Genomic DNA, 24,781 nt, shown 5'->3' on the forward strand with positions numbered 1-24,781 from the left:
CCGGGAGAAGGTTTATCCTTCGTTGACCGTGAGAGCTTATGATGGGCTAAGTTGGGACACCCCTGCAGGGTATTATCTTTCGAAAGCCGTGCCCGCGGTTATGAGGCAGATGGGATTTTGTTAATGTCCGGTTGTAGATAACTTGTCACTTGACCCAATTAAAATACACCAAGTGCGTGTGTAGCCGTGATGGTCTCTTCTCGGCGGAGTCCGGGAAGTGAACACGGTCTGTGTTATGTATGACGTAAGTAGGTGTTCAGGACCTCTTCTTGGTCATTGCTAGATGACGTCCGCTCCATTGCTTCTCTTCTCGCTCTCTTTTGCGCAAGTTAGCCACCATATATGCTTTTGCCGCTGCAACTCCACCTCTTTGCACCATTTCCTCCTTTAAGCTTAAATGGTCTTGATCTCGCGGGTGTGAGATTGCTGAGTCCCCGTGACTCACAGATACTTCCAAAACCAGTTGCAGGTGCCGACGATGCCAGTGCAGATGATGGCGTCGATCTCAAGTGGGAGTTCGACGAGGAACGTGGTCGTTATTATGTGTCTTTTCCTGATGATCAGTAGTGGAGCCCAGTTGGGACGATCGGGGATCTAGCATTTGGGGTTATCTTATTTTCATCTGGATTTTGACCGTAGTCGGTCTATATGTTTGTATTTTGGATGATGTATGATGATATTTATGTATTGTGTGAAGTGGCGATTGTAAGCCAACTCTTTATCCCATTCTTGTTCATTACATGGGATTGTGTGAAGATGACCCTTCTTGCGACAAAACCACTATGCGGTTATGCCTCTAAGTCGTGCCTCGACACGTGGGAGATATAGCCGCATCGTGGGAGTTACACTCCATGCAGATGGACTTTTGGAGTCTCTTGATTATGAATCATTTGACACGTGCGGACCATGCCTCATGGGCAAAATGACCAAGACTCCGTTCCCCAGAACAATGGAGCGAGCAACCAACTTATTGGAAATCATACATATTGATGTGTGCGGTCCAATGAGCGTTGAGGCTCGCGGTGGTTACCGCTATGTTCTCACCCTCACGGATGACTTAAGTAGATATGGGTATGTCTACTTAATGAAACACAAGTCTGAGACCTTTGAAAAGTTCAAGGAATTTCAGAGTGAGGTTGAGAATCAACGTGACAGGAAAATCAAGTTCTTACGATCAGATCGTGGCAGAGAATATTTGATTCACGAATTTGGCACGCACTTAAGGAAATGTGGAATTGTTTCACAACTCACGCCGCCTGGAACACCTCAGCGTAATGGTGTGTCCGAATGTCGAAATCGCACTCTATTGGATATGGTGCGATCCATGATGTCTCTTACCGACCTACCGCTATCATTTTGGGGTTATGCTATAGAGACTGCCGCATTCACTTTAAATAGGGCTCCGTCGAAATCCGTTGAGACGACACCGTATGAATTGTGGTTTGGGAAGAAACCCAAGCTATCGTTTCTGAAAGTTTGGGGATGCGATGCTTATGTCAAGAAACTTCAACCTGAAAAGCTCGAACCCAAATCGAAAAAATGCGTCTTCATAGGATACCCTAAGGAAACTATTGGGTATACCTTCTACCTCAGATCCGAAGGCAAGATCTTTTTTGCCAAGAATGGATCCTTTCTAGAGAAAGAGTTTCTCTCGAAAGAAGTAAGTGGGAGGAAAGTAGAACTTGATGAAGTATTGCCTCTTGAACCGGAAGGTAGCGCAGCTCAAGAAAATGTTACTGTGGTGCCTGCACCGACTAGAGAGGAAGTTAATGATGATGATCAAGGAACTTCGGATCAAGTTACTACTGAACTTCGTAGGTCCACAAGGACACGTTCCACGCCAGAATGGTATGGCAACCCTATCCTAGAAATAATGTTGTTAGACAACGGTGAACCTTCGAACTATGAAGAAGCGATGGCGGGCTCAGATTCCAATAAATGGCTTGAAGCCATGAAATCCGAGATAGGATCCATGTATGAAAACAAAGTATGGACATTGACGGACTTGCCCGATGATCGGCGAGCCATAGAAAATAAATGGATCTTTAAGAAGAAGACGGACGCGGATGGCAATGTGACCATCTATAAAGCTCGGCTTGTCGCTAAGGGTTATCGACAAGTTCAAGGGGTTGACTACGATGAGACCTTCTCACCCGTAGCGAAGCTGAAGTCTGTCCGAATCATGTTAGCAATTGCCGCATTCTATGATTATGAGATATGGCAAATGAACGTCAAAACGGCATTCCTTAATGGTTTCCTTAAGGAAGAATTGTATATGATGCAGCCGGAAGGTTTTGTCGATCCTAAGAATGCTGACAAGGTATGCAAGCTCCAACGCTCGATCTATGGGCTGGTGCAAGCATCTCGGAGTTGGAACATTCGTTTTGATGAGATGATCAAAGCGTTTGGGTTTACGCAGATTTATGGAGAAGCATGTATTTACAAGAAAGTGAGTGGGAGCTCTGTAGCATTTCTCATATTGTATGTGGACGACATACTATTGATGGGAAATAATATAGAACTCTTGGAAAGCATAAAGGCCTACTTGAATAAGTGTTTTTCAATGAAGGACCTTGGAGAAGCTGCTTATATATTAGGCATCAAGATCTATAGAGATAGATCGAGACGCCTCATTGGTCTTCCACAAAGCACATACCTTGACAAGATATTGAAGAAGTACAATATGGATCAGTCAAAGAAGGGGTTCTTGCCTGTATTGCAAGGTGTGAGATTGAGCGCGGCTCAATGCCCGACCACGGCAGAAGATAGAGAAAAGATGAGTGTCATCCCCTATGCCTCGGCCATAGGGTCTATTATGTATGCCATGCTGTGTACCAGACCTGATGTAAACCTTGCCGTAAGTTTGGTAGGAAGGTACCAAAGTAATCCCGGCATGGAACACTGGACAGCGGTCAAGAATATCCTGAAGTACCTGAAAAGGACTAAGGATATGTTTCTCGTTTATGGAGGTGACGAAGAGCTCGTCGTAAAAGGTTACGTCGATGCTAGTTTCGACACAGATCTGGATGACTCCAAGTCACAAACCGGATACGTGTATATTTTGAATGGTGGGACAGTCAGCTGGTGTAGTTGCAAGCAAAGCGTCGTGGCGGGATCTACATGTGAAGCGGAGTACATGGCAGCCTCGGAGGCAGCACATGAAGCAATCTGGATGAAGGAGTTCATTACCGACCTAGGAGTTATTCCCAATGCGTCGGACCCTATGACTCTCTTCTGTGACAACACTGGAGCTATTGCCCTTGCCAAGGAGCCCAGGTTTCACAAGAAGACCAGGCATATCAAGCGTCGCTTCAACTCCATTCATGAAAATGTTCAAGATGGAGACATAGAGATTTGTAAAGTGCATACGGACCTGAATGTCGCAGATCCGTTGACTAAACCTCTTCTACGTGCAAAGCATGATCAACACCAGAACTCTATGGGTGTTCGATTCATCACAATGTAACTAGGTTATTGACTCTAGTGCAAGTGGGAGACTGTTGGAAATATGCCCTAGAGGCAATAATAAAATGGTTATTATTATATTTCCTTGTTCATGATAATTGTCTATTGTTCATGCTATAATTGTGTTATCCGGAAATCGTAATACATGTGTAAATACATAGACCACAACATGTCCCTAGTGAGCCTCTAGTTGACTAGCTCGTTGATCAATAGATGGTTACGGTTTCCTAACCATGGACATGGGATGTCATTGATAACGGGATCACATCATTAGGATAGACCCAATCCTAAGCATAGCACAAGATCGTGTAGTTCGTCTGCTAAAGCTTTTCTAATGTCAAGTGTCTTTTCCTTAGACCATGAGATTGTGCAACTCCCGGATACCGTAGGGGTACTTTGGGTGTGCCAAACGTCACAACGTAACTGGGTGGCTATAAAGGTACACTACGGATATCCCCGAAAGTATCTGTTGGGTTGGCACGAATCCAGACTGGGATTTGTCACTCCGTATGACGGAGAGGTATCTCTAGGCCCACTCGGTAAGACATCATCGTAATGAGCTCAATGTGACTAAGGGGTTGGTCACGGGATGATGTGTTACGGAACGAGTAAAGAGACTTGCCGTAACGAGATTGAACAAGGTATCGGTATACCGACGATCGAATCTCGGGCAAGTGCTATATCGGTAGATAAAGGGAATCGTATACGGGATTGATTGAATCCTTGACATCGTGGTTCATCCGATGAGATCATCGTGGAACATGTGGGAGCCAACATGGGTATCCAGATCCCGCTGTTGGTTATTGGCCGGAGAGATGTCTCGGTCATGTCTGCATAGTTTCCGAACCCGTATGGTCTACACACTTAAGGTTCGATGACGCTAGGGTTATAGGGAATAGATGTACGTGGTTACCGAATGTTGTTCGGAGTCCCGGATGAGACCCCGGACGTCACGAGGAGTTCCGGAATGGTCCGGAGGTGAAGATTTATATATGGGAAGTCCAGTTTCAGTCACCGGAAAGGTTTCGGGGTTTATTGGTATTGTACCGGGACCACCGAAGGGGTTCCGGGGGTCCACCGGGAGGGTCCACCTGCCCCGAAGGACCTAATGGGTTGTAGTTGTGTGGGAACCAGCCCCTTAGTGGGCTGGTGCCCCCCGCAAGGGCCCAAGGCGCCTAGGGTTGGAAACCCTAGGGGGCCGCTGCCCCCCCCGGGGGGGGGGGGGCGCCCCCCATAGTTGGAAACCCTAAGGGGACCGCTGCCCCCCCCCCCGAGGGGCCGCCGCCCCCCCTCTAGATGGATCTAGGGGGCCGGCCCCCCTCCCCTTCCCCTATATAGTGGGGTTTTTTGGGCTGCCAGAGACACGAGTCTCCCTCTCTCTTGGCGCAACCCTACCCCTCTCCCTCCTCGTCTCTCGCAGTGCTTGGCGAAGCCCTGCTGGAGTGCCACGCTCCTCCACCACCACCACGCTGTCGTGCTGCTACTGGACGGAGTCTTCCCCAACCTCTCTCCTCTCTCCTTGCTGGATCAAGGCGCGGGAGACGTCACCGGGCTGCATGTGTGTTGAACGCGGGGGCACCGTTGTTCGGTGCTTAGATCGGATTCGGCCGCGATCTGAATCGCTTCGTGTACGCCTCCACCGACCGCGTTCTTGCAACGCTTCCGCATCGCGATCTTCAAAGGTGTGAAGATGCACTCTCTCTCGTTGCTAGTCTCTCCATAGATTGATATTGGTGATGCGTAGAAATTTTTTAATTTCTGCAATGACCCCCAACAGCCCCGGTGGAGATGGCGCCGGAGTGAGGTTGGAGGGGCGGGCCAGATCCAATCTGGCGGCAGTCTCTCGGTGTCGATGAAGGCCGATGGAGCAGATCTGGCTTTTGCTCCGCTTGGAGGAGGTGGTTGCTTCTCGACGACGATGTTGGTGGAGGTCTGGTTCACGCTCTCTCGGCAGTGCGGGTGGTGTTGGACCACGGCTACGCGGCTTCGGCGGATTTGCTACGGTGACGGCGGTGCGAGGCTTCAGGAACGGTGCTGCCCGGTACCTCGTTGGAGTGGAGATGTGCAACATTACTGATGAAAATCCTGTCCGGTTTTGGCCGGCCGGCGTCGATGGCACCCGCGGGTGTCATTCCCCTCTCTGGAGGCGATGTCGAGTGTGTCGTCATCTCCCTCGTGCTTGGTGTTGGCAGTTGTCTCCGGGCGAAAGCCTTGGTCCTCTGGAGCGGCATGACGACGGCGTCTGCGACGTCGTTTCTCTATTGGGAGCATCGTGCAAGGAGACTGAGTTTCCTGTTGGCGCTACTCCGGTGCTCGTCGTGGCCCTGACCGCTCTCCTCCGGCGCTATGTATGGTCGTCGCGGATGAATCCAAAGGAAGCTGGAGTTGCTGTTCTTCGGAGGTGTTCGGTGTCGATCAAGACGCGGCGAGGTGTTTCGGTTTTGGGCAGGTTTTTCCGTGTTCTAGTTGTGTTGTCGTGTGTGGTTGTCCTGAGATAGTCGGATGTGGTGTTGTGCTACGCTCGTTGTTCGCAGCGAGTGGTAGATGTCATGTACTATTTTTTCTCCTTCTATAAAGCTATTGTACGCAATTTGCGTACCCTTGAATTTTTTGTTCTCCCTCAAAGATTTTTTCCTTGCGTTTTCCTAAAAAGTGGTCTTGACTGGCCTACCTTTTATTAATTTATCAAATAAAATTATACTTATATTTTTTAGTTCAATATAAGTGTTTACCAAGTGAATGTATTAAATCGGTTTTGCTAGATTTCAGCTAGCTGTGAATAATTATGTGTCACTTACAGCCCTGATCGTCCGATCAAAACATGAGTTGCAATTCGTTCAAAGGCGTGGAGCGCTAGCTCAGCTTGTGTAGCGACTCTCATCTGCAGAAGTTCCCTTCTAGTCGCGAGCTCAGATGAGCTCGAAAATCAAAAAGATAAAAAAAAACAGATTTATCAATGTTTGCCATGGCTTTTGAAAATACTCCCATGATAATAGCATTTTTGGAACGTCATTTTTTTGCCACGGCTTTCACAAATGTCATCCCATAATAAAACTTTGTAAGCATTCAAAACATTTATCACTGTTTGCCACACAATTTTTAAAATGTTTTTTTTACAATTTTTGGGTATTTTTACTGTTCATCAAGCTAAGATACTCCACTTCCCTCTCATCTGGCCGTTTCAGTTTTTTATGGGGTTATCCAGCTATGGGCCGTGTGTCACGTCTTATGTTTTTTTCCCTGTTTTTTGTTGGGATTTTTTTTCCAGTTTCTGTAGTCTAAATCCAAAGCTAGCTAGTTCCTTCGTCTTTTTTATTTTTGCATTTTCTCAGTTATTTTACAAGTAGCCATCCCAGTTCATTCATCCTTTGTTATTTTTGAAATTCTAAGTTATTTTATTTCACAAAATTAAGATCACCCCTTTTATTTATTCTTTTGTCTTTTAGAATTTTTTCACCAGAGTTGCAACAGCAATCGATGTAAACCTGGCTGCAATGGCATGGCCCTCAGCGTGACTTAATTAGCAGTGGACGAGAGGCCGTTAGACAGTTTGGAATGCTCACACTGGAGTTTTTGCAACCGCAAGTGTTATGAATCGACTGCAAATGCACACCACCACCATGATGAACTAGTAAGCTTGCATGTGCAACACACGTCTTTGCTAATGCTCTTTTAAAAGATACATCCACTCCTAATCAAATACACCTTGTGTGCATGTCTTGTACTACCGTATACTTATAGTTGTTGATGGTAGTACAAGATGACACACACAAAAAAAAGCGAAGGTAACATTCATCATATAGGCCCGAAACCATGTTTTCAGGCCCTTACATCTAGCAAGAGATAGGTTCAAAGTTGTTTTATGTCATTTTTTTCGTAACTTATCTCCATATAAATAGAGGTCATTGATGGTACTTTCAAAGACTCTGGACATTTTGGTTTATCACAAACTACATAAAATAGATATGTGTGAACACCATGTATTTTGGGATCAATGTTGCAACTTACAAATTATACTTTATCTCCCCAAGAGAATTTACAAAGGTATGCATCAATGTTTGATTCTGCAATGTCAGATGCCAAGAAAGCACTCGTACATTTTCATGGCAATATTATTTCCAATCAAACGTCATACACATTGCCTGGCTTCTTTTACCCTGGAGATGAATTCATCCAGATAATCTTGTAGACCATCCATCACATTGTTTTGCCTGCAATTCCAGTATGTACAAGTACAACACCATTCAACAGGGTGCACATGCACAGAAAAAGAAGTAAAAGAGACAAGTTGGGAGTTGTACATTACTAACTGAAAATGATCTTTTATCCATTTTCTTAAAAGATTCCTTTATTGTTGATTCTTCTTGGTAAGTATATGCTAATTATGAAATAAATGTCAATCATGTAATCAGATATGATAAGCACACAAGCAAACATAAATGGAATGACATGGCATGAAATCTCTAGCCAGGTTTTCTTTTTAATACCCGAAAGAAGAATCTGGCTGGTCTCTTTCAATTGCACCTCCAACTTTGTTCGGTGACAGCGACGTGGAGTTTAGACAAGATTCCCTGGGAGCACCTCCAACTGGACTGGTAGGGGTTTTATGTCGGCCAGTTGGATGCCCACTTTTTAGACTAGTTAGCCACTTAGTTTATACTTTAACAAATTATTAGTTGTTATGTCAATGTAAATCTCATTGCAACTAATTATCCGTCCAAATTATTAGGAATAAAATTGGTTTGAATTTTGGATTATTGGGGAACAACCTATGAGCTATGACCCAACAACATGTGTGTCCCACTTGCAGAAAATATGAAGGGCGCACTATGATGACTTTGTGTTTGCGCACAGCCGCCGCAATATCCAAATACATATGAAGTGCACTGCTCCATATGCATTATGGAGGCAACCGACATGAATCAGAATGAATAGGGAGGGGGGGGGGGGGGGGTCGATCGACACAATTTTAGGATAAGGAGTGCACATTTCATGAAATGGAGTCTGAGCTCACATTTTTCTCTTATGCTGGTGGAAAGAAAGAGCAAGGACAAAGGACAAAGTAACACATGCCTCTCTGATGATGTAATAATGTCGTCATTATTCAATTTGACCGGTATAACGAGAGCAATGAGGCCTGGTGCACTAGATACAGAAAATTGGTGTGTATGAGTCATAGGAGTAGGAGCTGTTGGTAATCAACGATATGCTCTTATTGATGATGTTATTGTTGTTGTAAAATCAAAGACGCATTACCCCAAATGCCTTCAGAAGATCTGAAGTAATTCCAGCTGTAATTGTGCGTATGGGAAAAAAATTGAAATGCGAAGGCAGTATAACAATCATCTATGATGAACAACATCATATTTTTCTCTTATGCTGATCAGAAAATCTGCATTATCTGAATTGTGTAAGTTGTCACTACCATCCTTCCACAGTTCATCCGTCAATTGTTGCATCCTCCATTCTCCATGCTGCTGTTCTCCAAATCACTCAAGAACTCGGCAAATGCCATTTGGGAAGACCCGCCGTCGCCGATCGCGTCCAACGCCATCTTCCTCGCCGCCGCAAGCATCTCCCTGAGCTTCCTCCCTTCCTCCGTCTCCATCACCAGCCTCAGCTTGGCCTCAATCTCCTCCGCCTTCACCGTCCCCTTCTCGTACCCCTCCAACGGCACGGCGATCTTCATCTCCTCCACCATGAACACCTTGTTTTGCGCCTGCTCGGCGTAGAGCGGCCAGCATACCATCGGCAGCCCGGACATGATCGCCTCCAGCGCCGAGTTCCACCCGCAGTGCGTCACGAAGGCGCCGACCGCCTCGTGCCGCACCACCTCCGCCTGCGGCACCCAGTTCTTCACCACCATGCCCCTGCCTCTCGTCCTCTCCAAGAAGCCCGCCGGGAGCAGCCGCTCGAGGTCCGGCTCGGGAAACTCCCTCTGCTCCTCCGGCGGGCTCCTCACCGCCCACAGGAACCGGTGCCCGGAGCTCTCTAGCCCGCGAGCGATCTCCTTCAGCTGCGCCGCCGAGAAGGCACCCTTGCTGCCGAAGCAGAGGAACACGACGCTCTTCTCCGGCTGCGCGTCGAGCCACGCGAGGCACTCGTGCCGCTTCTCGCCGCCCCCGCTCGCGTCGCCGCCGTTGACCAATGGCCCGATGCAGTACACCCTCGGCGTCGGCCGGTTGGGCACGCAGACGCCGTCGGCGAGCGCCTTCAGGGCCGTGGGCTCCAGCCAGTCGAAGCTGTTGACCAGCACGCCCCTCCCCTCCGCGAAGCGCTTGAACTGGTACATCCGGACCTTGGTGAGGTCGCTCTCCTTGTCCTGCACCGTGACCAGCATGTCCACCGCGCGGATCGGCGGCGTGCCGGGGCAGCGCACGAGCGCGTCGCCCATGTCCCTGAAGGACGGCAGGCCGGGGTAGAGGTACGGCAAGCTGAGGAACACGGCGAGGTCGCTGGCGGCGGAGGCGAAGAAGAAGTAGGCGGGGAGGGCGAGCTCGGCGGCGACGTCGAGCGCGTCGACGCAGAACATGTCGAGCAGGAGCGCGTCGGCGGGGGCCGGCAGCGCGCGCAGGAAGGCCCGGAGCGCGGGGTTGGCGAGGCGGAGCGTGTCGTGGGCGCGCCTGACCGGGTGCGCGGCGGGGTCCGTGCTGGGAGGGACCGGGAGGAGGCGGAAAGCGATGGAAGGGTTGGCCGCGGCGAGGCGGGCCACCGCGGCGGCCGAGGCGGCGTCGCCGTCTGGAGGGTCGACGACGGCGAGGACGGCGCTGTGGCCGCGGCGGAGCAGGTGCTTGGCCAGCTCCACCATGGGGATGAGGTGGCCCACGCCCAGCGACGGGTACAGCACGAAGGTCTTCGCCGGCGCTGCCATGGCCTGAGACCGGGGGCGGGTGGAAAGGGAAGGAGGCGGGGGAGGATGGTCGAGGAGGACCGCACAGGCGCACTTCCGGTGCTCGCTCCTACTCCTTTTCTGTCGACGGAGTAGAATCGGAAGTCAGAGGACTTGACTAAATTATCACCAGGTCGTTGCCGTGTGCAATCAGCGATGACGACAGACTGCACCGGTCAGCACGCCGGACTGACGATACACTGGACTGAAAGAGACACGTTTTTTCTTTAACACAAACGAGAAAAGTCTTTCTTTTCGAGGTAGAAGAGTTTTTATTCCATGTGATGAGAGTTACTGCCAGCTACCCTCTGTAAAGAAATATACAAACACTTTTATATTTCTTTCGGGTCTGTCCAAGGCACATCTTAACGTGTCATAGTTATTGCATATTTAAGTGAGTTAATCAACCATAACATGGCAAAGAAAAACCGAAAAGAAAATACCCATGTAAATCTTCGCGTAAGATCAATGATATACTCCCTTCATTTTATATTTGTCTTTTTAGACTACCAAATACAGATGTATATAGACAATTTTAGAGTGTAGATTCACTCATTTTGCTTCGTATGTGGTCGTTTGTTGAAATCTCTAAAAAATAAATATTTAGGAACGAAGGAAGTAGGACTTAGATGTGCAATACTTATGGTACACCTTTAGCAAAACTGATTTCTTTACTGTGAGAGTAGTTGGCAGAAGCTCAGTGATACAAGGGAACAATTATGTAGCCAACAACGCTACAATCTACTCTCCCGACGACGCCCTACACTATCATGCAAGTGGGAATCCAAATTATCCCGACAGGGTATCTCCGTCCGTTTCTCTCTTTACTAGCTGGACGTGCTTCGTTACGCGGTTGTTGTCTTTGGAATTACATTAAAACAAATGGTTTGGTGTGTGAAGCAGATGATGAAGCGTCTCTTCTTTTTTATAATAATATGATAGTTGATGGTCTTTTTTTTATATAATTATGTGTTATCTGTAAATTGACCCATACGTATATATGCAGACAAGTTTCTTTGCAGTAGTGATCATATATATTATATCGGTGTTTCAATGTTGTCATTTATTATTTGTTGGGTAATGAGAGGGTTGTGACAGATTGATTTGAGAAATCATTGACTGGCCAAAATTGTGAACCAAATTCAAATTTAAACACCTCACTTGAATGAGGGAGCTCCTCCAGAAATTATTGACTAAGTAAAAAATTAGGTACTCCCAAAATCATATTGATGCTACAGTGTTACATATTTGCATTTATTTCTTGTCAGTTGATGAGAGTGCAAGACTGGTATATTTTTGTAAGCTGGTTGCCGCCGATTGATTTTATAAAACCATTGACCAGTCAAAATCGGAACCAAAATGAATATTGAACACCTCATTCCAATGAGAAAGCTCCTTGAAAAATTGTTGAACACCTCATTTCAACGAGAGAGCTCATTTCAATACGACCGGCGGGGGAACCATAGGTACAGGTGGCACGCCCCCCGGTGGCAATCATGAAGATCGACCGCCCCGAGGGGCGGAGCGGTGCGGAAGCAGCGGCGGCTAGGGTTTGGATCGGGGCTAGGATTTGATGGAATTGATTATGTATTGCTTGAGTTTCGGCATAGATATATAGGAGTACATGACCATCTTGGAGTACAAGACAAGTTAAAACAAATCCTAATATATCCTATGTTTTCTAAATAATCATGATACTCAACAATAACGTATGAGTCGTAACCATTCAAAATGTGAGTTGTAACTTTTCATTTTTCTCTTGGAAAGTCTTGTCCAACTCCTTAATTAATTGATGAGACGAATCTTTTGTCTTCATTTTGAGAAAAGAAAGTTAGCATTTAAATGTTACTCCCTCCGTCCCGTAATATAAGACGTTTTTTGATACTAGTGTAGTATCAAAAAACGTCTTACATTATGGGACGGAGGGAGTAGTTTAAACATTAGTGGATCACTAGCTCTCTTGGCTGAACGGGCAATCGGAGTCGCGAGCTCCCATTCAATTTGCGGGCATGGCGCTAGGTGGTTTGAGTGGAGTAGAGGGAAAGCCGCCACAGCATACTCTTTTGAATGAGGGCCATTTGAGTAACTAGATGATGCCATGTTTGTTGCAGCATGAACCATGTTAAATGAAATGGATAAATATTTACTAATATTTTTTAAAACTAATGAAAAGCAAATGTAAGCTTATAAGAAATAACAAAAATAGGTGGAGTATATAAAAACAGAAAAAATATATAGTTACAAGAATATCATTTCTAACAAAATTGTGAAGGGTGAATTATATTGGTAGGACTAACATGCATGAATTGACGATGTGGTACCACTACATGCATAGAGTAATGAGAAAAAAATTACGACCTGCATGCATGACTTGCTTATGTGGCATAATTGCATGGCGGAAACAAGAGGTAGTGGGTTGTTATCACAACGATGACCATTGACCAGGAGCGTTGATGGGTGGTATTCAAAAAAGGTTCATGAAATAAAAAACACAATAATTAAAAAAAATTGTTTTACGAGTTTGAAAAAAGTCCATACAATTGGAAAATGGTCACCAATTTGAGAAAAGGTTCATGAATCTGAAGAAAAACGTTCATCAATTGATAAAAGTTTTTTGAATTTGATAAAATGTTCGCGCATTTGGAAAAAGGTCACAAATTTTACAAAATGATCATAAATTTGAAAAGGTTGATGCATTTGGAAAAAGTTCATGAATTTGAAAAGTGGTAAATTTGGAAAGTTCACAAATTAAATAATGCTCACACATTTTTTTAAAACATTATGAATAAGGAAAAAGTTCACAAATTTAAAAAATTTCATTAGTTTAAAAAACGTTCATTAATTTTTAAAAAGTTCATGAATTTCTTAAAGTTTGGTGATTCAGAAAATTTTGTGTATTTAAAAAATTATCAGATTCATGAAAAGGTCCACGGATTTAAAAAATTTCATGAATTATCAGATTCATGAATTTCTTATTTGAAAAAGTTTCATAAACTTTAAAAAGTTTCAATTTTTGAAAAGGTCCACGGATTTGAAAAATATTCATAAAAATAAATAAATATGAAAAAGGGATAAAAGGGAAAATGAAAAACGAGAATGAAAGTGAAAAATATTTTTTAAAGGAAAACAAAAACAAAAACAAAATTTATAAATCAATACAAAGTTAAACCAGAAAAATAGGTTAAAAAACCCGAGCAAAAAACCTTAAAAAAAGGAAGCATCTTTTTTTTGAGAAGATGAACAGGAAGCATCTAGTAGCTTCCTAAAACCGAAACGGCGGAAGCTTATCTGGATCGGCCCAATACGTAAGGCGCCTGAGTGCCGCGTAGTGTTAACGAACGCACGAGCGCCTCGAGCGCTAAATAGGATTTGCCATATTTTTTCGCTACGCCGTGTATGGCCAAAATCACTAATTAAGGAGTACTCGTTGCAAAGAACACTCCATCTTCCCAGGTCACGATCAGTGGCGCACATGCAGCACGCCACTTGTCGCAACCTGGGAGTTTTCCTTTTTTTCGTAGATTCGTTTATTCAAAACGTTTTATCTCTTAAACCGTGCGTCCAAATCTCAAACCGTTTTCACCATTGAATTCCTCGCGTCGAGATCTTCAAAACTAGATCCCATGTTGATAGGTTTTGATGAACTTTTTTTTCACGAAAAAAACCGGACGAAAAAACCAAACCGGGAGCACGGTTTTTTCCCTTCCCGTGCCTCTCGTGAAATCACAACCGTGCCTCTCGTGGAAGCAAAACCGTGACTCTCGTGGAAAGAAAAAAACAGAAAACGCGTTTTTTTCCCTTTCCGAAAGAGGCACGCCCGTGACTCTCGCGAAAGCACAACCATGCCTCTAGCAAAAGCAAAACCGTGACTCTCACGAAAGAACAAAAAAAACAGAAAACACGTATTTTTTCCCTTTCCGAGAGGCACGGCCGTGACTCTCGCAAAAGTACAACCGTGCCTCTCGCGGAAGCAAAACCGTGACTCTCGCGAAAGAAAAAAACAGAAAACGCGTTTTGTTTTTCCCTTTCTGAGAGGCACGGCCGTGACTCTCACGAAAGCACAACCGTGCCTCTTGCGGAAGTAAAACCGTGACTCTCGCGAAAGAAAAAAAACATAAAACGCGTTTTTTTTCGTTTCCGAAAGGCACGGCCGTGACTCTCGCTAAAGCACAACCGTGCTTCTCACGAAAAAAACGTGACTTTTCATGAAAGAAAAAAAAAGTAAACGCGTTTTTTCGCGCAAATTTTTTTTTAAATTTTTTTTTGATCGAAACGCTAAGGAAGACCGGGGAAAAACCAAAACGTCGAAAATAACCGTTTAAAAAGCCGAAAACGCGTGCGGAAAAATAAAAAAACAAAATCTGGAGGGAGCGTCTAGAGCGCGACACGTGGCGAATGGCTGAGAGCGTGGCGCTGATCGTTGCGAGGCTCCCGAAGGAGCGCTCGTTAACTAGTTGCTTCCGCGTATGGCGTGGTCTGCGTTAATCCCAGGTTCTGCTGGGCTCTGGCCGCGGGGGCCCGCGTCTATTTTGTACCCCGTGGACAATCATTGGATCGGACGGGCACTGTCGTTTCCTTTTCCAGGATCATAAATTCCATTCTCACAAAAAGAAGGCCTAATAAATTCCAAGAATCATGTTTCCTTCTCCTCCTCCCCGTCGCCGTCAAGTCACCAAAACCCTAGCATGGGAGAGCCCCGGCCGCCGCGCGGCGCCATGGACGCCGCCCCCAGCGGCAAGGAAGTCTTTGAGGTCAGCCATTCGATCTCATGTGATTCGTATGTGTAGTTTTGGGTTTACAGAAGCACGGATGACGAATCCGTCACAGATAGCCATATCGGTTCTCTTGATTGATGATGATTGATTTCTCCTCGGCATAGCGCAGTTTGAAACCGAAGAAGCTTTGAGTGCTCGCGCGAGGTTAGGGTAGAAGAATATATGGATTCGAAGTTTTTTAGTTGAGGTTGAGTGCTCGATCGAGTGTGGTGCACGGAGCAGCAATGGATCATCATCCAGTATGATTGAACGACGCCCACTTAGGCCTTGTTCGGTTGCATCGGGTTTGAAGAGGGTTAAAGGGGATTGTGAGGGATTAATCCTCCCCAATCCCCTTCAAACCTCTCCAATCCCCCTGGAGAAGGAATTAACCGAACAAGCCCTTACATACTTACTCCCTCTAGTTCTTTTTACTCCTCGTATTAGATTTTTGTCAAGTCAAACTTTTTAAAGTTTGACCAAATTTATATTAGAAAACATCAACATCTACAATACCAAATATATATACTATGAAACTACATTTCATAATAAATCAAACAATTGATTTGGCATTATGAGTGTTGGTATTTTTTTCCATAAATTTGGTCAAAGTAAAGGTACTTTGACTTTGGACAAACCTTATATTGGTTAAAAGTGAAACTTCGAAATTTATTCACATGTTTGCTACAGTTCATCCTTGTTTAATTTACATTTATTTTAATTAGTTTTCTTTAGTCTTCCCGACTTATTATGAACTGGTAACATGCTTAATTTGCAAACATGCCAAGGTAAGTAGGTAACTAAATGCACGTGTTGTTTCTTGTCACAATTGTTATGTTGCTTTGTTTGTGATCTACGCCTAGATACAAGTTCCGTAGATCTCAATTTGTTACCATGGTTAGCATGCTAGAATATCCATGTCTCCCTGTGTACATATTTGTCTGTGGATCAGTGGTTAGGTAATGTATATCGTTGTTTTCAGAATCAGAGATGTAAATCCTTTCTGGCGTCTCTGGAGTGCCTTTTGGTGCTCATTTGAGTTTTCTCATGTAGGAGCTTCACAACAAAGAACTCATCACCTTGCTCCAGTCTTCCGTGCTACCGTGTCACAAGCAAGTGCTAGAGATGCTCCCGCGCTGATACAAGCTGCAGCTACTGCTGCTGGTGGACGAATCATCACACAACGCATGGTCCCCAATTTTTCGAAAGCTGAACAATACACGAACTTTGTGCACATAAGATCTCGACGAACTGGACCTTCAAAAACATCTACAAGCTCTAAAGCATCCGGTATGACCAGTGAGCCTGGAACACGGATTGGCAGTGCTCAACACCCAGAACTTCCGAACTGTAGTGTCCCCGCACCACCTCCTCCAGTTCCGACTATACAAGCACCCATGCAAGTTAATGTCGAGCCAAGAGCTGCAGTAGTAAATTGCCGGAAAAAATCTGCTAGCACGCATTTGTTGGAAACTGATCGAGCACTGAGCACCATACCGGTGTCTCGCCCGTGCGAGGATCTGGAGATGGACGACGAGTCTTCATTTTGTGTAGTCACGATGGAGGACTTTTTGACTGAAGATATGGAGCAGCTACATATCGTGGATCTCGATGCTGAGGAGATGATAGATCCTGAGGAGGCTGACATGGTGGTCGTCGGTCGCCATGAAGTTGATGGACCCTCCGTCCACAACTGGACATGAGCTTTATTATATAAGGGATTTTGGATTCAGCTAGCAGAGCTTATTTGTTGGACGGTGCACTTTTGTATGAAATTCTTGTACTTGGAGCACATTGCGCTGCACCCAAAGAAAGGGGGCAGCTGGACCGGATATAATTTTTCTGACATATATACATTATTACATATTGCTTCCGTACCATCATTTTTTCTTAGATTTTTTTTGTGGCTTCTCTGATTAGATATTTGGATTTTGAGGTACGCAAGAACCAACCTCACCTACACTAATACACGATGCATCCTGTCCAATTGAGTCGTCAAGTTTGTTCCCACTGCCAGTCGGCCATTTCCCTATGGCCTCAGTAAGTTTGGGATCTGGCCAGTCAGTTCTAAATCGATGACGTGTTATTCTATGATCATGGGTTCAGCAGAAACTTGACAATTTGCTGCGAATGCCACTCCATCCCTTTTGGCACGTCATTCCCCCGTTCGTCGCCCACCCACTATCTAGTTCAGTCTACTCGTTCCTTTGACGTGATCGACCCGATGTTTGTTATACTAGATGACTTGGTAAACTGCATAGAAGGCATGGTTCCATTCATTTGAAACATAATTAGCAGCAAGCTAGGCACGCAATTGCAAAAGTTTGACAAGGACAATTATATTGATTATTCAGCAGTCTTTTTGCATCTTATGTCTTCGGGTGATAGAACGGTAACTCGGCCACAGGTGGGTCGTCACTCACTCTCCTGGCTGGATGAGCTTCCGGAGTCGCAAACTCCTCCTCAGCTGGAGGCCTGACGATGGGGTGGTTTGAGTTGAGGTTGTCGCAGCATACTTTGGTGGAGGCAAGAGCACGCTGCTGAGCGCATTGCGGGTAGCCGTTGCAGCTCTTAGCAGCTTCAGAACCTGTAAATCCAAGCAAACCGTCGTTGAGAACATAGTGCAAAACTGAAGAAGAAAGAAGAACGAGCTACTAGTTCTCTTTGAGTTTTGAGTCTTGACTGCCTGGGTTTTGTCAAGAGTTAGCTCTTTCTCCACGAGCTCCCCGTTCGGAATCTTCGCCGAACGTATGGCCTGGAGACTCCTGGCCAGGGAGAAATCGACGATGCGCAGGTCATCGGTCACCATGAAGTTGATGGGCCCTACGTTGACATAGCTTGTATAACCAGTGTCACGTCCCCGGTATGGGGATTTTGGATTCAGCTCGCTGAGATAAATCGGAGGAGAGTGATGCGACCTTGGATATAATTCTTCAACTTGGAGCACGTTGCTGCTGCACCCAAAGAAAGGGGGCAGCTTTGGTGATAGAAGCAAGCTTTTGCATTCTTGTTTGACACATCCAGCTACATTCACACTGTTGTAGATATTACGAAGACATACGTCTGGTGACAATTGACCGTAAGTCTTTATTACAGATCCAACAGGAATGCAGAGGAGGCCAAACAGAAGATCAACCAGGTCTTGCTGAACTTCAGCATACAACACAGACAAGCCTTATCTTTATAGGTTGGAACTTGGGATCAGCCACAATTGCTTGTGTTGTTAACAGTTTCTCAGGAAGCCGATAAAAACTCGCCCAATTCGGCGCAATAGCGACATCGAAATATAGGCCTGTCAAAGGTTGCTTAGACAGCAGTGCCCTCCTAAGCAAGCTAATTATCTGGAAGAGATACAATATAACCGTAACTGGTAGGGGAATCCTTTTCCAATTTGCACTATAGATACCTAAAATAACAATTAACAAAAAACAAGCTAGACTGGTAGAGAGACAGACCTTATTGGAATTGAGTTGGAGCACCTCCTCCTTGATATTCAGTGGTTCCTGCAGCCCAAGCTTGTCGATCAGAGAAAACATGAGAGTTGTAGAGGAAGGAGCAACTTGGAGATCATCCGTGACGATGAACTTGGAGCCACCTTTGGAGAAAATTCCATCCACAGTACTAGCTTCGGTAGCAGCAGGAGAACTACTCTGCGGCCATCTCCTGAGGCATACCATCATACGGCCACACTTGCAACTAACATCAGGGTTCAGGGATTGAGCTGAAGTACCCTGTACCACAGCTCGAGCTCGAATAATAAGGGCAGACATATATCCCTGTCTGAGCGGCGTCCACTTTGACCTTGAGCCGGTCGCAGTGAGCCGCCGCGGCATTGACGGGGCGAAGAAGCATTGTCCTGCAATCCCTGGTCTGGAAGTGCTCTTCCCCGAGGCTCTCCACGCTCCTGTACAGCTCGTCGAGGAACCCGATCTGGGAGTGTTTGTCAAAGAGACGGACGACGGTGCCGAGCGGCAGAGTGAGGAAGCTGAAGAGGATGTCCACGAAGTCCTTGTCGGATTCCGCGAACAACACCCTCTTCTTCTCCTTGTCGATGAACAGCTTGACGGCGACTGTTGGTCCGCCATTGCTGGACATGGTGTACACGGTGTCCAGGCACGCTCGTGGTCGTAACTGACGCGCAGCTTAACTCTAGGGATGCTTAGCAGTCCTTAAATGTCCACCATGGCCTGTTGGAGTGGGCACGGTTTAATAATGGTTACTCTACGTGGGATTTGAAGGGTGCTAATAGCTATACCCGAAGAGTCTCCCGGTGAAACGCAAATCTTTACTCTTCGCAACAGAAAAATGTTCAGCTTCCCCATGAATGGAAGCCATATGGCCGTTCTTAACCCCGAGCCCTCCTTGGTCCTTGGGTCTACACCATGAATTGGCATGTTTTGATTGGATTAAGGGGGAGTGAGGCTACACCATGAATTGGCATGTTTTGATTGGATTAAGGGGGAGTGAGGGCCCCACCCATGAAACTCAATTAAACGCCCGTGAGTGTAGTATTTTTGTTATTAACCAATAGTACTACATCCTGGCAGTCGAACCCGTGCCCGATCAGACTATCGGGTCGTACCCACACCCACGACCCTGCCCATGGGTCTGAACTTAAACCCACGCCCGAATCCATCGGGTAGCCCGACCCTGTCGGGCACCTATCAGGTCTGACAATATTTAATTTGTTTACTTAGTCGACGTATAATTTTCATTGTGCAGATCGCATGGCGTGGATGAGGCACCAATCCAGCAGTCTCTCTTTTATAGGCAGACTTCCCCTTCCCATGTGCTCCCGTAGGCGAGGTGGTACTAATGCATATGTGCGCCGCTGTGTACTGCTACTGCAGCCTGCATCCATCAATTTTGCTTGCATGGGCCGGGCTGAAGCTAGAATTGGGCCATACCAAGCGTGTGAATGAGAAGTGAGAAGAGGCCTAGTGATGGATTTGCTCCCGTATGGTCCCAGCTAGTTGTGCCTCGTTCTTTTTTAATAACCATTGCTAGTGAGGCGCTGTACGCTAGTGTATTTAGATTTAGATTAGACTAAAAACATCAGATATAATGGAGAATAAATAAATTATTTAATTATTAGTATTAATCGGGTGACCCATCGGGTAACCCACGGGCATAAACTTGAACCCATACCCTACCCATGACTAATCGGGTTACCCATGAGTAAGACCCATGGGCGAGGTCGACAACCCATACCCTACCCATACCCTACCCATTCGGGTCGGATGCCCATGGGCGGGCGAACCCATGGGTCGGATTGCCGAGTTGAGTGCCTAACGACTAAGGCTAGTCATAGGGAGTAACTTAGGTAGTAACATAGCACATTTCAAGAAATTTTTACTTATGTGGCATGTAGTTAATGAGGAGAGAGGTGTTTAGAATAACATAATATGTTACTGTAACATAGCACTTCCTAAGAAACGATGAGTCTATAAACTAATAAATGAAGTCATCTATGACACTATTACTATATGTTACTTTGCACTATGAAGATAGTAACTTAGGCTAGTGTCATATGCATGACACTAGTAGTATAAGTTACTCCCCACTATGACCAGTCTAAAGCACAACACTGATTGTCCGATATGCTCGAGAAAATAGCGAAACTGACAAGGCTGACGTGGTGTGCCTGCGTGGACAATCTGCTGAGTTGGACGAGGGTCCCACCTGTCAATGACTCAAGGTTTTTTTCTTTTGCATTTTTCTTTTTTTACTTCTTCCTCCTTTTTCTCTGGGCATTTCAACAAACAGGTTATGGGCGACGCCCGGAAATGTCGCCTGCTCGCCGCCAGGGTGCCGTGCTCTCGGGGTAGACCGGGCTTGGTGCTAGCCTTCGACCGCAGCCACGACCAGGCGAGCCCGTGTCGTCCGCACAGGCGAGGCCGCGCCGGCGGTGCGCCATGGAGCCGGCAGATGCAGCCGCGGCAGGGAGTAGCTCGGGCGGCGCCCATGGTGTTCTTCTGGGGTTGCGGAGGCGACGGTTGTCTCGGGCTGCTCGTGCTCAGCAGGGGCCGCCCTTGTCGAGCGTCGCCGTTGCTAGCGCGCCCGTGGCCAACGGTCCGACGCACGGCGGAGCAACAGCGAGCTGAGGGGTGGTTCGTGCGGCGGCTGGCGGAGCAGCTCGGCGCGACGCCGCTGCCGCCCGACGCAGACAGCGCAGGGCATCCATGGGAACGCATGCGTCTTCGTCCCTGTGTGCGCAGGGTAGCTTGGTGGACGGCGTCCAGCTCGGCGCAGTGCGTGCTGGGAGGGGACGAACCAGCGCCCATGGTCGACTGGGATTCAAGGCTCGCTGCCGTGAAGCTCCAAGTCATCATCGCCACTGGCCCACTGCTGCTCCCAGATTGTAGCTGGCCCAACCACAGGCTGCTCTCCTTCCACGGCAATACATCGAACACGTAATGGGCAAGAAGTTAAAGATGGGAAGAACATGATCATGTAGTCAATGACGGGGGGTCCACATCTCATCTGCCACCTAAGCTGTTCAGATTTTCTTTCCGTGCTTTGTCTTTGCCACGCCAGCCCGACAAGTGGGCCCAACTTGTCAGTTTCGCTGTTTTCACGAATAAATCAGACAATTAGTGCCCTCTGTTATATATTAGGCGCAGATATAGTGTTTTTTGTTTCTTACCTTAAATGTGGTACCAAGTTGTTACCCTAGCCTCAAGTGTGGTGGTTTTGGGTAAAAACTCTACTACATCATATAAGTTATTCTCTCAGTTCACAAATGGTAGTATAACATGTTTTAGATATTTCAATATGGACTACATACAAACTGAAATGAATGAACAAACTGACTAAAACATGTCTATATGTATATTTGATTAACAAAAAGGTTATAACATCTTATATTTGTGAACAGAGGGAGTACTTTCTATGTTTATGTTCCCTTGGGAGCTTAAGTATCACAAAATATTGCTCTTCATTTTACCTTTTTTTTAGAAAAGGAGGATGACCCCCGGCCTTTGTATCTGGGCGATGCATACGGCTACTTTATTAATTATTCTCACAAGACCTTATAAAGAAATACAACAATAAGACTAAAGCCGTCGTCTAAGCAACAGACTGTCGCTACACCTATCCAGTTGATGAAGGGGCGCAGATAGTCTGGGCCTAATACCAAACAGACATCGCAGCCAAACCTAACATCTAAGACCTGGGGTCCCATCCAGGACGCCTGCCGGGCATGGGTCTCACCGGTCCGGCGTGCACTTAGAGGCCGCCGGCGCCAACTGCCACCGCTCCATCTTCAGATCTGTACTGATGCATCAACCTTGCTCGGTCCAGCTATCGTCGATGCCACCACGGCGCCCAACGGCACCTCCTCCCTGCGTGCAAACAGCTAAGCACGTCGCGGTCGCCACTGATACACCTCAGCACCATGCTACCAAGTACCACCAGCGGGCACAGTTTGAAGTCTTTGGAAGATCTATCGTGCGTAGCACCTGCCGACCAGGCATGACAAAGCGTAGCACCTGTCGGCCAGGCATGACTTGACATCTCCACCAAAGCCCGCGAAGCTATATCAAATCATATGAAGCACACGGCTGGCAACAAATATTAAAACCAGAGATGGCAAATAGAGCAACAACAGCGCTGGATCACTCTTTTACCCCAAATTGAGGGGCTTGCCGGCCCTGATTTCATTTCATATGAAAAGAAACCGATGAACAACATTCAACCCCTTTAAGGGTTCCAAATCAAACAGATAGCAAGCACATGCGCCGTACCACGACATCTGTATAGAACACACACCCTAGGGTCATCGCACATGATTCCTCGACAATATGCAAGTAACATGCAAGCTACAGTAAATTACTACATTCTCAAATATAGCTAAACTGCTTGGAAAGACCATGTGGATCTATCCTCTTGATCAGAAAGAGTTACTCCCATGCATATTGCCTTAAGCTGATCCCACGTGTCAGCAGTTTCTCCCCACAAAATCCTTCTAAATCTAACTTTAATCATTTCATCTTCTAAGGCTTTGGCAACAATAAAATTGCACTACAAATAAGCATATACAATCTAGGGAATTGCACACATAAAGGTCTCTCCAATCCATAAATCCTTCCAAAAGAGTTCTCTCCCCAATACCTACCATTTTTCTACTATACTGCATGAAAATAAGTTTAACTTCCATTAAACTATTCCAAAAGTGAGACTGGCCAGGCTTGCTTTTTTTTTTTTGAAAAGGAGGAATGCCCCCGGCCTCTACGTCTGAGTGATGCATGCAACCATTTTATTGATGCAAAGTTCAAAAAACAAAGTCTTAGGTCCAACAAAGGCTCACAAAAGGAGCATGAAAACACAAAGGAAATATATAAATAAAAATGCCACAACCGGAGAAAAATAGGCCTAGATGACTCAACACCTATCCTATTATTGGATCGCCATCCAAACTGGTCATAGATAACCCGTGCTACCGTCTCCCACCAATTGCACCCAATAACCAAAAGCTCCCCGGAGTCCGCATGAGTGAGTAACAACCACGTACTGATCGAAGCAGTGTCTCTGTAAATAACCTGCAAAAAATTGATAAGTTTTTCCTGTTAAAGATGATATCATTTCTGCAGTTCCATATAGCCCAAAGTAAGGCACATATCCCTATCCGAATATGTCCCGTAGTATAAGATTCCACTCCAGTTAGCCACGTCCCAAATAACGTGTCAATACTAATTGGAGGAGTAACTTTAAAGGCTATATGTATCGTGCGCCAAAGAAGTTTGGCGAGAGGACAATCGAGAAAGAGGTGTTTTATGGTTTCATTCTGGTCATAAAAGCAACATCGTGAACTATCCACCCATCTTCCTTTACCAAGTTATCCTTGATTAAAATCACTTCCTTGTGGACAAACCACATAAATTTTTTGATTCATAGCGGATCTTTAATCTTCCATATGTGAAGTGATTTCGGTATTGGCCCAGAGTTAATTAAATCCACGCACATAGATTTCACTGTGAAACCACCGTTCTAGATAATTTCCATTGGATGGCATCAGACTGGTCAGAGAGTTGAACATCCATCAAACTACGAACCAGATGTAGCCACGAATTCCAATATTCCCCCACCAGAACCCTGAACTGTATGTTTAGGGGCACCGACTGTAATACCGTAGCAACATAAACCTCCTTACGTTATACAATATTATATAACATGGGATACTGCAAGGCTAGAGGCGTCTCCCCTAACCATATGTGTCCTCCCAGAATCTAGTAGCATTACGATTACCAATGTTAAACTTGACCCTCTGCAAGAATGTTTCTTTCGTCCTTATTAAACCCTTCCAGAAGGGCGATCTATTAGGCCTTACCGTAACCTCTCATCGCGAGGAGTTTTCTTTGCCTTTGAAAATACGCTTTATCCTTTCACACTTGTAGCTCTATCAAGACACACATATACATTTTTTTCAAAAAAAAGACACACATATACTTTCTTTTTTAGAGATTTGCTACAACTACCATTTTTTAGAGACTGAGGGGGTTACACAGGGACGTGGCATTTTTAAGTGAAGATTAGCGAGGACGCAAGCCCACCTTCAAATTAGGGGAGGAGGTGGTTAGTGGGTAAGGAAGGTTAAATAGGGAACGTAGAAAATGATATGTTCGTGATTTTTTCCCCTCTTGTCATCTTCATCTTCGTGCGAAGAGCTAGGGTT

General features: G+C 45.9%; 2 protein-coding genes across 2 annotated transcripts; both read right to left on the bottom strand.

The window, feature by feature from the left end:
* Window positions 1–8,654: 8,654 nt before the first annotated feature.
* On the bottom strand, window positions 8,655–10,442 carry LOC109772359 (anthocyanidin 5,3-O-glucosyltransferase). Its single transcript, XM_020331042.4, has one exon. The coding sequence runs from the start codon at window positions 10,334–10,336 to the stop codon at window positions 8,912–8,914; it is 1,425 nt and encodes a 474-aa protein (XP_020186631.1). The 5' UTR covers window positions 10,337–10,442; the 3' UTR covers window positions 8,655–8,911.
* Window positions 10,443–17,344: 6,902 nt separating this feature from the next.
* On the bottom strand, window positions 17,345–19,203 carry LOC109772371 (uncharacterized). The gene is made up of 6 exons (XM_020331057.1): window positions 18,839–19,203; window positions 18,564–18,771; window positions 18,366–18,449; window positions 17,764–18,253; window positions 17,532–17,695; window positions 17,345–17,410 (listed from the first exon to the last, which is right to left on the bottom strand). The coding sequence occupies exons 1-6, from the start codon at window positions 19,201–19,203 to the stop codon at window positions 17,345–17,347; spliced, it is 1,377 nt and encodes a 458-aa protein (XP_020186646.1).
* Between the last annotated feature and the right edge of the window lie 5,578 nt (window positions 19,204–24,781).

The sequence above is a fragment of the Aegilops tauschii genome, chromosome 1, assembly GCF_002575655.3.
Source record: "Aegilops tauschii subsp. strangulata cultivar AL8/78 chromosome 1, Aet v6.0, whole genome shotgun sequence".
NCBI classification, from domain to species: domain Eukaryota; kingdom Viridiplantae; phylum Streptophyta; class Magnoliopsida; order Poales; family Poaceae; genus Aegilops; species Aegilops tauschii.

What these genes read in the sequence shown, in the direction of transcription:
- LOC109772359 (XM_020331042.4), bottom strand. Translation starts at nt 10,336, where the DNA reads ATGGCAGCGCCGGCGAAGACCTTCGTGCTGTACCCGTCGCTGGGCGTG.
- LOC109772371 (XM_020331057.1), bottom strand. Translation starts at nt 19,203, where the DNA reads ATGTCCAGCAATGGCGGACCAACAGTCGCCGTCAAGCTGTTCATCGAC. An exon ending in TCGCTATTGCGCCGAATTGG is followed by an intron (nt 18,254 to 18,365) that starts GCGAGTTTTTAT and finishes GCTGAAGTTCAG; the next exon opens with CAAGACCTGGTTGATCTTCT. An exon ending in TCAAAACTCAAAGAGAACTA is followed by an intron (nt 17,696 to 17,763) that starts GTAGCTCGTTCT and finishes TTGGATTTACAG; the next exon opens with GTTCTGAAGCTGCTAAGAGC.